This window comes from Sycon ciliatum, chromosome 5, assembly GCF_964019385.1.
Source record: "Sycon ciliatum chromosome 5, ocSycCili1.1, whole genome shotgun sequence".
Taxonomy (NCBI): domain Eukaryota; kingdom Metazoa; phylum Porifera; class Calcarea; order Leucosolenida; family Sycettidae; genus Sycon; species Sycon ciliatum.
In genome coordinates, this window is record NC_088647.1 from 36,368,253 (window position 1) to 36,381,360 (window position 13,108).

The 13,108-nt window shown below is 47.9% G+C and overlaps 1 protein-coding gene across 1 annotated transcript in view; it reads right to left on the reverse strand.

The window, feature by feature from the left end:
- Positions 1-11,844: 11,844 nt before the first annotated feature.
- Positions 11,845-13,108, reverse strand: part of LOC135818533 (putative leucine-rich repeat-containing protein DDB_G0290503) — a 54,914-nt gene continuing 53,650 nt past the window's right edge. The window contains exons 46-47 of the mRNA XM_065331928.1: positions 12,727-12,773; positions 11,845-12,263 (exon numbers count right to left, since the gene is read on the reverse strand). Coding sequence (XP_065188000.1) covers positions 12,237-12,263; positions 12,727-12,773 — 74 coding nt within the window. The 3' untranslated portion in view covers positions 11,845-12,236. The remainder of the gene's footprint in view (positions 12,264-12,726; positions 12,774-13,108) is intronic.

Below are 13,108 nucleotides of genomic sequence, written 5' to 3' on the forward strand. Positions count from 1 at the left end.
TTATTATTAGCACAATGTGTCATACTCCGCGAGGCTGCATTTATTTCGCAATTCGAGGACGCTAGCTAGCTAGCTGTTACTAGCGCACTAAAGTACTTGTCAGTGTTTACAGCCTTGTCTGCTGCCGCCCTCAGCTTAGCTGGCTCAGGTCCGCACTACCGCAGAACTCAACACTTATCTACCGGCCGGCGTCCAGATCCATCATGACCATAGCTAGCTGGAGTTTGGAGGAGTACATTCACGCTGCAGTCGGTTTACCCGCAGTACACAGTCAAAAGAAGCAAAACATGAAAAATGGTTTTCTTTGCGCGCCGTAGACTAGTCACACGAAGCCTGGAAGCCGAGAACCAGGTTAGTTGCAGTCTGTGTAGATGCCTGCTGTCATGATGTAGTGCTATTCCTTGTGGTATTGCTGTACGTTGTGCATTACAGGGTTTGCACGACTCCGTCATGCATTGCGTAGGCCACACGGGTAAAAATAATGAGGTTTGGGGATACACAGCATTAACAGTCTAGTTTGTGAAAGGAATGATGGTACTTGTAGTATACACGAACATACATGTACAATCACTCAGTCATAGGAAACACTGCTCGTTTGTGCAAACACAATATCCAGGGCCGCCGGAACCGGTCCCGTTGGTCAGGTAGACATCGGACCAACTTTGTAGCTACCAACGCAGGTTACTGCTGAGGATGGCATACGTCCCCAGACTCCCCGCCATGTTATACACAAACTGTATTACTATGAAAGACTATGGTATATGTCCCCAGACTCCCCACCATGTTATACACAAACTGTATTACTATGAAAGACTATGGTATATGTCCCCAGACTCCCCGTCATGTTATACACAAACTGTATTACTATGAAAGACTATGGTATATGTCCCCAGACTCCCCGCCATGTTATACACAAACTGTATTACTATGAAAGACTATGGTATATGTCCCCAGACTCCCCGCCATGTTATACACAAACTGTATTACTATGAAAGACTATGGTATATGTCCCCAGACTCCCCACCATGTTATACACAAACTGTATTACTATGAAAGACTATGGTATATGTCCCCAGACTCCCCACCATGTTATACACAAACTGTATGAAATACTATGGTACGACCGGACCAATTGAGAACTGCTTCCGGCGGTCCTGAGTCGAATACATGCCCAGACAACTTCAATGCCGGTGCAGCCCCTACTCAGTAGTTGTCACGTTTGTCCTAGTCTCAGTACCATTGTCTTTCATTCTTATTTACGTGTTGGGTACTAGTATGTGAACATAGTAAAAAAACAAAAAATCAAAACCATATCAGTATGCAGTGCTTTGTGAACTTCTAGCCTATTCGTTCCTCGGCACTACGTTCTTCGGTGCCCGGCAGTACTGCAACGTCTTAAAGGGGAAGTATACCCTAAAATCAAATTTTCACCAGTTGTAGTCTTCGGGGTGCTGAGTCGAATGGTCTTGGTCCGAGGAAGCTGCGACGCTCCCTTCCTACTTGAATCCCAATCGAACTCGCGCACTTCCACCGAAACTGGGTGACTGCGCCCTACTAGATGGGGATTTGTATGCAAAATGTCACTAAAAGCGCCATTTCGTTCTTATAAAAGCACGGATGACCGCGATTGGCTCATATGTTGTAGTCTTTTGGACGCTGAGTCGACTGGTTTTGGTCCGAAAAGGCTGCGATGCAGCGTTCCTCCTTTATTCCCAATCGAACATGGTTGAAGAAGTGGTCACGTGGTCCTGGTTGCCCAAATCACCTGGTCACCGCGCCAGCAGGCGACAACTTTCACACCAAGGTTCAACTCGAGTGACAGGACTGCACCCAAAAAAGGTCAAACAGGCTAGTAAGTTGTACCCTGCAGGCACGGTGACCAGGTGACTGGTGTACGCAGGAGCACGTGACCGCTTGTTCAACCATGTTCGATTGGGAATAAAGGAGGAACGCTGCATCGCAGCCTTTTCGGACCAAAACCAGTCGACTCAGCGTCCAAAAGACTACAACATATGGGCCAATCGCGGTCATGCGTGCTTTTATAAGAACGAAATGGCGCTTTTAGTGACATTTTGCATACAAATCCCCATCTAGTAGGGCGCAGTCACCCAGTTTCGGTGGAAGTGCGCGAGTTCGATTGGGATTCAAGTAGGAAGGGAGCGTCTCAGCTTCCTCGGACCAAGACCATTCGACTCAGCACCCCGAAGACTACAACTGGTGAAAATTTGATTTTAGGGTATACTTCCCCTTTAATTAAAGGGGAAGTTAAGGCAAAAATCAAAATTTCACCAGTTGTAGTCTTCGGGGTGCTGAGTCGAATGGTCGTGGTCCGAGGAAGCTGAGACGCTCCCTTCCTGCTTTAATCCCAATCGAATTCGCGCACTTCCACCGAAACTGGGTGACTGCGCCCTACTAGATGGGGATTTGTATGCAAAATGTCACTAAAAGCGCCATTTCGTTCTTATAAAAGCACGGATGACCGCGATTGGCCTATATGTTGTAGTCTTTTGGACGCTGAGTCGACTGGTTTTGGTCCGAAAAGGCTGCGATGCAGCGCTCCTCCTTTATTCCCAATCGAACATGGTTGAACAAGCGGTCACGTGCTCCTGCGTACACCAGTCACCTGGTCACCGTGCATGCAGGGTACAACTTACTAGCGTGTTTGACCGTTTTTGGGTGCAGTCCTGTCATTCGAGTTGAACCTTGGTGTGAAAGTTGTCGCCTGCTGGCGCGGTGACCAGGTGATTTGGGCCCCAGGAGCACGTGACCGCTTGTTCAACCATGTACGATTGGGAATAAAGGAGGAGCGCTGCATCGCAGCCTTTTCGGACCAAAACCAGTCGACTCAGCGTCCAAAAGACTACAACATATGGGCCAATCGCGGTCATCCATGCTTATATAAGAACGAAATGGCGCTTTTAGTGACATTTTGCATACAAATCCCCATCTAGTAGGGCGCAGTCACCCAGTTTTGGTGGAAGTGCGCAAGTTCGATTGGGATCAAAGTAGGAAGGGAGCGTCTCAGCTTCCTCGGAACACGACCATTCGACTCAGCACCCCGAAGACTACAACTGGTGAAATTTTGATTTTTGCCTTAACTTCCCCTTTAAGACGTTGCAGTACTGCCGGGCACCGAAGAACGTAGTGCCGAGGAACGAATAGGCTAGTTCACAAAGCACTGCATACTGACATGTTTTTTGTTTTTGTTTTTTTTTTTTTTTTTTACTATGTTCACATACTAGTACCCAACTCGTAAATAAGAATGAAAGACAATGGTACTGAGACTAGGACAAACGTGACAACTACTGAGTAGGGGCTGCACCGAGACGCAGCCGTGATGGTGGGGCATTGATGGCTCTGCCGCCCTGAGGTCTCGGCATCACGGCCAAAAACAAAGATAGAGGTGTACGGGTCAGCAAAATAAAAAGAAAGTAAGAAATAACAAGGGTTAACAAGGGTTAACAAGGGTTAACAGGGGTTAACAGGGGTTAACAAGGGTTAACAAGGGTTAACAAGGGTTAACAAGGGTTAACAAGGGTTAAAGGGGAAGTTAAGGCAAAAATAAAAATTTCACCAGTTGTAGTCTTCGGGGTGCTGAGTCGAATGGTCGTGGTCCGAGGAAGCTGAGACGCTCCCTTCCTACTTGAATCCAAATCGAACTCGCGCACTTCCACCGAAACTGGGTGACTGCGCCCTACGAGATAGGGATTTGTATGCAAAATGTCACTAAAAGCGCCATTTCGTTCTTATAAAAGCATGAATGACCGCGATTGGCCCATATGTTGTAGTCTTTTGGACGCTGAGTCGACTGGTTTTGGTCCGAAAAGGCTGCGATGCAGCGTTCCTCCTTTATTCCCAATCGAACATGGTTGAACAAGCGGTCACGTGCTCCTGCGTACGCCAGTCACCTGGTCACCATGCCTGCAGAGTACAACTTACTAGCCTGTTTGACCTTTTTTGGGTGCAGTCCTGTCACTCGAGTTGAACCTTGGTGTGAAAGTTGTCGCCTGCTGGCGTGGTGACCAGGTGATTTGGGCACCCAGGAGCACGTGACCGCTTGTTCAACCATGTTCGATTGGGAATACAGGAGGAACGCTGCATCGCAGCCTTTTCGGACCAAAACCAGTCGACTCAGCGTCCAAAAGACTACAACATATGGGCCAATCGCGGTCATCCGTGCTTTTATAAGAACGAAATGGCGCTTTTAGTGACATTTTGCATACAAATCCCCATCTAGTAGGGCGCAGTCACCCAGTTTCGGTGGAAGTGCGCGAGTTCGATTGGGATTCAAGTAGGAAGGGAGCGTCTCAGCTTCCTCGGACCAAGACCATTCGACTCAGCACCCCGAAGACTACAACTGGTGAAATTTTAATTTTTGCCTTAACTTCCCCTTTAACAAGGGTTAACAAGGGTTAACAAGGGTTAACATCAGCTAGTGTGCAGCGCAGCATCGTAGCAATGGGAGTCGTTGACGGGGCACTAGAATGTAGGTGGGTCGACAGGCAGAATGTCCGTGGACCATCGCCAATCCTGTCGGCGGAGGTGTTCGTTGAGGTTGCATTTAAACTTTTGAAGATGTTTGCGAGTAGGGGCGGAGTCTAGAAAAGCTGGCGGCAGGGAATTCCACGGCTGAATTGCAAAATACGGGAAACTGCGGAGAATTGCGTCTGGTGCATGTGCGCGGTGATTACTAGTACACTGCGCATAGACTGCAGTACATAAAAAAAGAAGAACGACCTAGGCTATTAGGCTGGCCTCAGTTCCTCGACACCCAACACTACTAGTAGTGTAGATCTGAATGCACACAGTCTACAATCGTATATGCCGGCAAGTGGCAGGACTGGCACAGGTCATGCTTCCTCTTGGCAGAACGAGGGTGAGCCTCCAAACACGGCATGTCGTGAATCAGAAAACGGCTGTCCGTGCATGGGCCATTGAGTATCACGTGCTAGTACACACACACAAACACACACACACACGTAAAGTACACGCGGGTTACGTGGTGCTAACCTCCCCGCTGTCATTGAGCAGCGCCACAATGAAGCAGGAGCAGTGCCTCAACATGGAAGTTAAAGCTACAGCCTTTATACTTGGGAGATCAAGGAGGAGTCCAGGTGGAAAAGTAAAGATAATAACCGTTGTGATTGAAAGGATCAGTCACGCAATACGGTTAATTCCCATCCTATCACTGGATAGGATAATTATTCAATTGACAACTCTAGCCTAGTAACAGGATTGGCCAGTGAAACTCACCCTCATCAATAATTATTATAGTGCCGGGCGCTGCACAGTCCCAGCACGACAAGCACCAGGCTGAGCACTCGAACGAACACAACGGCGTTACTTCATCCAGGACATGCCGATGGGGGTGGTTTTCACTGGCCAGTAGCGCAGGTATATTGGCAAGAGCATACATTGTATAAACCTCTGGATTACAGTTATGTAGAGATTGATGTCCGGCATGGCTGCTGATGTGGATTTCTTCAATCACCGGGCTATTCAGTGGACCGCAGATGTTGAGATCAGCCAGTCCGTGAGCTGGTGAGCTGGTGGTGATCAGACTGATGATACCGCTCCCCCCGGCAAAGTAGCCATACTGGCATCTACACTGTAATTTCACTAATTTTCCGTGTACTTTTGTTTTCGGTATTTTCAGTGCGTCTATTTCATACCTAAAACTTCAATACACCGAACAAACACTAACACACATAATCCAATAGGGAACTGTTTCTCTGTACCTACAAATTCTGTTCACCCAACCTGGCTTTTTGCCCGGCGTGGGCTTGCGAATTAGATGGTATGGAGGCAACAACGTTGTGAATGGCCACGGTCCTCAGCGCTTGTTCAGCACGTCCATGAGGGACACTGACTCACGCTGCTATCTGGTGTTCACGAAGTGTTTGTCGCGCTGGAAACGGAGTGTGTCTGTAAGTTTGTATCCCTGGTGATGTTTGTGCCTGGAGAGCACTATATAAGTGGTGCTCTTCAGGCACAATCTTCCTCAGCCTACTCAAGCTCAACTGATGAGGGGTGAATTCCCCGAAAACTATGTACATGTATTGAGCAGGGAGTGGTGCTTTCTTGCAGGTTTGCCGAGTGGACGGTTTGATGGACTTCTCGTGTGCTCTGGATGGCAGTCGTGAGTCAGTCAAGTGAGAATTCAAGTCGGCAGGAATAGCGCAAGCTCCCACGTAGAGAGCAACACACAATTCCCCAATTATCGCCGAAGTGGCACCAACCTCTTCTTCATACCGAAAATATTGAGCACCTAAAATTCTGAAATTAGAGTACCCACCCTAAAACCTTATTTTACTTATCATCGATAGATCGATCGGTAAGGAAACGACCACTAGTAATCGGTATGCAAAATGTTGCGATCGTTTCAGCCCTACCAATTTAGACAAGGCTGTTTACGATCTGATGACTCCAGTTATCAAACTACCAGACCTAGAGAAGTGAATAAACCAGACTTAAAGACTAGAGATACATGTACCTACACTGGAAGAGGTACACAAAAGGAAGTAAATAGGGCTGGGTTTTTTTCGTTGTTACTCAGAGTTTCATGGCAAAAACCAGTCATCAGACAGTTGTTGTCTGATGAGTGGTTTTTGCCATGAAACTCTGAGAAACAACGAAAAACAGCCCAATTTACTTCCTTTTGTGTACCCGGTCTTCCGTACTACGCTCTGCCCATTCCGGGCATTTGAGCACTATTGCAGGTTAAGGTGCACTGCGTCTGTGTACCTACACTGGTATGCAATAGATAAACCTTGTTTTGTTGAAACATGTTGAGGTTGTAGTAAGGTCACTGTTTCCGAACATGGTGGTCTCCACCTTGTTACATGCTGTCAAACAACAACATGTGCCTACACTGTCTCAGAACTTGCCATTATTAGTAATCTATTACCACGTTACAGGGGCGTCGGAAGGTATTCGCCATTGATGAATTAGAACATTCGTCCACGACCAATTTCAGTCAATACAATACCTTCATAACAAAATTGGCTTACATATTAAATTATGAAATGTACGGGGTTCCTGCTGATAATTCGATGTCGACAGCAAGACGCGGCTAGGCATAATTGAGGGTTCACTGCACACTGCACTGGTCAGTTCAGTGTGCACACGCAGGCTGTACTGTACCGGCCAGTTCAGTGTCTGCAACATCTGTCTAACATTCTAATGGTGCACAGCACAACTCTGCATGGTATTGTGAGCATTCTGACATACATAATACATGTTGTGGGTACTTACATGGGTAAAGGTATAGTTTAGGGTCCCAAATTATTTTAGTGGATCAGCATGCTCTACAGAGTCCCAGGCATGCACATAGTCATTACACATAGCCATAGGCCTTGGCCACAACTGACATCGAATACGATGTGGATGGACAACCACTGGTGTATGCAAAATCACCTTACGATGCGAACGAAGACGGCGCAAAGGACCATGAAAATCGCCTGAGTTTGAAGCTCGGTGATGCCGTGCGTGTCTTGAACACCTCCATGGGCAAGGGATGGTGGTGGGTAGAAGTCAAAATATTCGTCGTTCTGCCAGGAGGCTTCCTCCGCGCCGCGCAGGTCCTCCTCAGTGCCAAGGAATGATGATGGAACGTAGCCAGACTCGCCATCGACTTCTACCCACCACCATCCCTTGCCCATGAAGGTGTTCAAGACACGCACGGCATCACCGAGCTTCAAACTCAGGCGATTTTCATGGTCCTTTGCGCCGTCTTCGTTCGCATCGTAAGGTGATTTTGCATACACCAGTGGTTGTCCATCCACATCGTATTCGATGTCAGTTGTGGCCAAGGCCTATGGCTATGTGTAATGTGCATGCCTGGGACTCTGTAGAGCATGCTGACCCACTAAAATAATTTGGGACCCTAAACTATACCTTTACCCTTACATGTACATGTTTCAATGATTGGTTTAAAATAGAAGTTTCTTTTTCTTTGGGGGGGGGGGGGGGGGGGGTCCAATTCTCAGGACTCCACCTGCAACAGTTAGTGTACTCTCTGCTCGACTGTGATCACAATGAACTCACGGGTCCACAGCATACCTCTCAAATGTGCCGGTTAAGACCATGCTGCATTGCTGGGTGGGTCCGGGCCACAGTCCCACACACACATCCGTGGCGCGCACCAAGACTCTTGCCAGGTCTTGGCAGCACATAATTCCTGTACATCGTCATGGTAGCCTGCCTGGGTAGACTCAACTGATCTGCCAAACGCATCAAGCACTGAGTCTGTGCCATAAGAGTTTTTTTAAACTCTTTTATAATAAAAGTATCATGTCAGGATTTTCCTGCGTTCACGTGGCCAAATTGAGCTCGCTGCCTACAAGAACGGCGTTGAGCTAGCTGGCACGAGTGGCAGAATGGCGGCTCGATCACTACTATACTAGCTGGAAGTTGAGCCAAAAAGACGTCTTCCTCCAATACACACAAGATCAGAGATGTTCCTCTTTTTTCTGATTTCAAAATAATTCAACACATTATTTTTTTATCTACATGATTGTGCAAATCGCGATGTGCCAAGGCCGACATCCTTTCGATAACCAAGGCAACGATCGAAAAAATTAATGGCGATCCACGGCCGGCCGGCCAGCCTAGTAATAACAAGAGTACTCTTGGTAATAATAGCTGTATGCGCGACCGGCCACCGGCCCACCGCGCACGGTACCCATGGTACCGGTGCACCAGCAAAAAGACGAGAACAAAAAAAGCAAAACACTCACATTTTCAAAAAAATGTTAGCTGCAATTATTTCAATGTGATGCGAACTAACTTGAAAACATCGTGATTGTATTGCCACACTTTGGACGTGGCCACTTGCGGCCATGGCTCCTCACAAGCTTGCTGTAGGTAGATACACGAAGTATTATCGACACTCTGGATATAAGGCGTTACCGCGTTGGGTAGGCAGACGATTGGGGAGACGTCCCCGCCATCCTCTGGGAATCAGTAAACACTGGCAATCGTATTACCAACACGACCCTCAAGACTATGAACCTTCCTATGGCTTATCGAAATCTCTATTTGCCGCCAACGCCCGGTTAGTAAAGGGCTTACCCGAGAGGTTTCTTGCTACAAGCCAGCTGTACCCTGTGGAGGCTGTGGAAGATGATATACGTCACAGCATATGGCAAATATCCAACCACGTCAATGAGCCTATTGTGTTTGAGCACTTGGACAAACGGCAGTTGTTTCTACAGTACCTCTTTCCCACTGTTTTCCAGCATCTGTATAGGCTGCCTAGGACAGATTTCTCCAGGACCAACCATGTGGCGTTCAATCAGCATATCTCCTGTTTCTTTTCACGCTGGGGTCAAAACCAGATGATCAAGACGGAGACGGGCTTGCTGATGCGCAACTCTGTACCCGTCAAGCCGTATGCTATCGGCGACCAGGAGATCTCAAGCGTGCTGTCCTCCGCGTACAAGCCCACGATGGACTTCAGTCCTCGTGGTGACAGCGGCATGCGATTCATGCACAAAGAGAGCTGTAACTACTTGCGACCCCGTGGCGGCTTCCTTGAGGGTACGAACAAGTTTGGCACGACGAAATGCGAGCGCCGCTACTCCAACGGTCACTTCATGCACGACCAGATCCACAAGTTCCACAGTCCTGGCAAGACGCTCAGCACCGGTATCCTGTACATGTTCGGACAGCTGCACGCGCAGGCGTACGTGCGCGACAGGGTCAACATCACGCACCGCTTCCGACCAGTGCTGCCGGCATCCGGGCCACATGAGCGCGGTATCAAGCTAGCCATACCGGAGGTGTGCCACGGCGTGGTTACCAACGGCCAGACCTTCCAGTTTCTCATCTTCCAGCTCAACACGACGGCGCCGGAATTCGACTCGTTTGAGAACATCGTCTGGGCGAGCGAGAGCATGAAGCTGTTCGAGGACCTGGAGACGGAAAGCGCTGGCCCGCAGTTGAACCTGGACTGCTTGCGAATGCTGGCGTGTATTTTGAACTACGATCCTCGTCTCTACTGGCCCCTGTATGCTGAGGAAACGGAGGACTTCCTGAGTAGCATGAGGTCGGCTAACAAGGCTATTGGCCGCTCAGTAAGAACTGCTGTTCTCTGATGTGCACTACCGCGAGCGATGTGCGCAGGCTGTACTGTACACAACTCTGTGCGTGTGTGTGTGTGTGTGTGTGTGTGCGCGCGTGTGTGTGTGTGTGTGTGTAGGCGTGTATATTTTTAATAATTATGCACACGATTGTGCTGGTTCAGGTGCCATGGGGTGTGTTCGTGTCTGCACTTGTGTGTTGTGTGCGCGTGTATGTGCACTCACGTGCCAGCTAATTTATTTGGTGGCTGCGTGTATGCCAGATAATGGTCACAGTAGGTCTGTTGCCACTTTATCGCTCGGCTGCTTGGAGGTGTACGCTGTATCCTGGTGCATTCTAGACATGCTCACTTTAGGCTCTATGCATGTACAACGCTGCTCTATGAAATGCAGTCGCGTCACTCAAGTACGCGCCGGGCCCTGCACAGCGCTAGACTTGTGGACACTGGGCTGCGGAATGGTGCAAGGTGCACACATGAGTGACGCCACTGGATTTCATTGAGCAGCACTGTGTGCTTCCTCCTGGAAGTGTACTCGGCAGTTACGTTACGTATCATCAGTGACCGTGAATCCTATTATCAGATCCACTCTGGTTCAGCAACCCACACCTGTGCTAAGCATTACCTTCACTGGGGGAAAGGTAAAATGCAGTTGGGTGCATAACCTGATGCATTCAATCCTTTTTCTGCACCTTTTGAAGTTGTCCTCATTCACTTACTGCTGATGTGCAGTGGGTCCAGGAGTGTTCTGGTGCTTTCCAGTTCACACAGCCAAGTCTGGGTCTGGGGATTTGGTGGGGTTGTTGCCTATTGGGTGGTTCAATAGCCAGACAAGTCACATCTTTCCAACATTTCTGCTGATCTGCCGTCTCTCTCTCTGCCTGGAGGACATCCGCGTACATGGTCAGCTTGTGGCAGCGAGCAGGTACATGTACATGTACATATTGTGGTGTATGTGTGCATGTGATGGGGAGAGGGATGTTTCATCGTACAGGCATAATATCCATGCAGTTGACCACAATACTATGGCCTCAGCCGCCTGAGAAATCCAATCTCGTGAATAAAGTAGCACCCCGTTCCAGTGCACATACCAGTATGACTGTGCAGTGCTAGGGCTGCACACATGTAGTGCCCATGGCCCAGCGCTATTCTATTCATGAGGTTGGATTTCTTTGGCCAGCACCGTAGTTACACCAAGACGGCAAGAGTACATATCCCCCCAGAGTGCACAACTCCAGTATTGCTATTGGTGCGGTCCTGACAGAGTTTCAAGTGGACGTCATTTTTTTTATGATGCAATGCGCACTGTACACATTATTATGAGACGTATCCTGAACCTGTGGACTGTGGTGGGATAAGCCCCATTTGCAAGAGTACATACTCCAGGGATTACAAATGAAGAGTCCTCCGGCTCGGTGGAGTGCTCAATATTCATTCGAATGGAGCTATTGTACACACAAGTCACGGAGCACCACGCATCACCCGGTTGTGACTACTAGCTTCATGCATGAAACTATAATAATTATTGTAGTAGCAATCTGTCCAACGTTGCGACCATTCCAAAGCAGGGCACCCATATAATATGTATGCTAAGGCACTTGCCTTCCATGTAAATGTATACAAATGTTTTTGGTCCAAAGCAGGACGGTTGGAGAGCCTGTAGTAGTTACAATCTGATGATGTCACGTGACTTGTGTGTTACTAGGGTGGCCATGTACTCTTGCAGGCACACATACTCAAACATCAACAATACCAGCGCCAAGCCATGCTGCACTTGATCGTATCAAGATTCAATTTGACTGATGTGGCATACTGTAATGCCAGAAAGCCTATGCGGAGACGAAAACAAGAATACAAAAATCGATGTGTAACTTTCAATGTCTAGCATCTCTCTCAAGTGGAATCCACGATACACTAACTTTTTAAAACACAAGCTGAAGCACCTAAAGAGACAAAGTCGAATAAATAGATGACATGATTTTGGTAATAATTTTGTGGAGTAACATGAATAAAGTATTATTGAAGGTGTGATCATCAGATTGCTGTTGTAAATGAGATAAAAACAATCTCAAAAGAATGATGGCTGCTGAATGAAGATTGACGGTTTGAGCACTCAGCTGAGCTTGGCAGTGTCAACCACTTGTTCGGGCTAATGTCATGATTGATATCTCGTGGTATGCGACTGGAGTAAAAACACAAACACACAGACATGGGTGAAGACAACAATGAGAGAAGGAATAAAGTGAGAGACAGGAGAGAGAGAGAGAGAGAGAGAGAGAGAGAGAGAGAGAGAGAGAGAGAGAGAGAGAGAGAGAGAGAGAGAGAGAGAGAGAGAGAGAGAGAGAGAGAGAGGAGAGAGTCAGTCAGAGAAGAAGAGAGAGAGAGAGAGAGAGAGAGAGAGAGAGAGAGAGAGAGAGAGAGAGAGAGAGAGAGAGAGAGAGAGAGAGAGAGAGAGAGAGAGAGAGAGAGAGAGAGAGAGAGAGAGAGAGTCCCTTCCAGTGCCACATGCCCTGGCGTCACTAGTACTTTTTAGTGCAAAAGAGAACCAAATGAACGTATCATCTGTAGAGAGAATGACCTCAACTGATGGACAGTACATCACTTCACCACCACAGACTTGCCATACATGCACTCAAAGCATTTACCTGGATATTGCGTTTACTTTGCTGCACAATATCATCAGTATGTTGTACTATAAAGAGAAGAACAACACGAACAAACAGAAAAAGGAACAGGATTGAGCAAGTATTCGCTTTAGCACATATCACACCATGAGAGCTCGCCATCATCAAACCCTTCATGGCTGGGTTTCACAGAACTAGCTCCGTGGATGGGCGGGTTCTACGAACGAATGGTGCAAACGGTCAAGCGATATTTACGTAAGTCCATCGGTCGATCTTTCCTCACACATTATGAATTTGAGACGCTCCTGATTGAGGTTGAGGCGGTTGTGAATGCCAGACCCCGGACTTATGTCAGCGATGATCCCACCCAACTTGTGATTACTCCAGCCCATTTCCTCTGTCT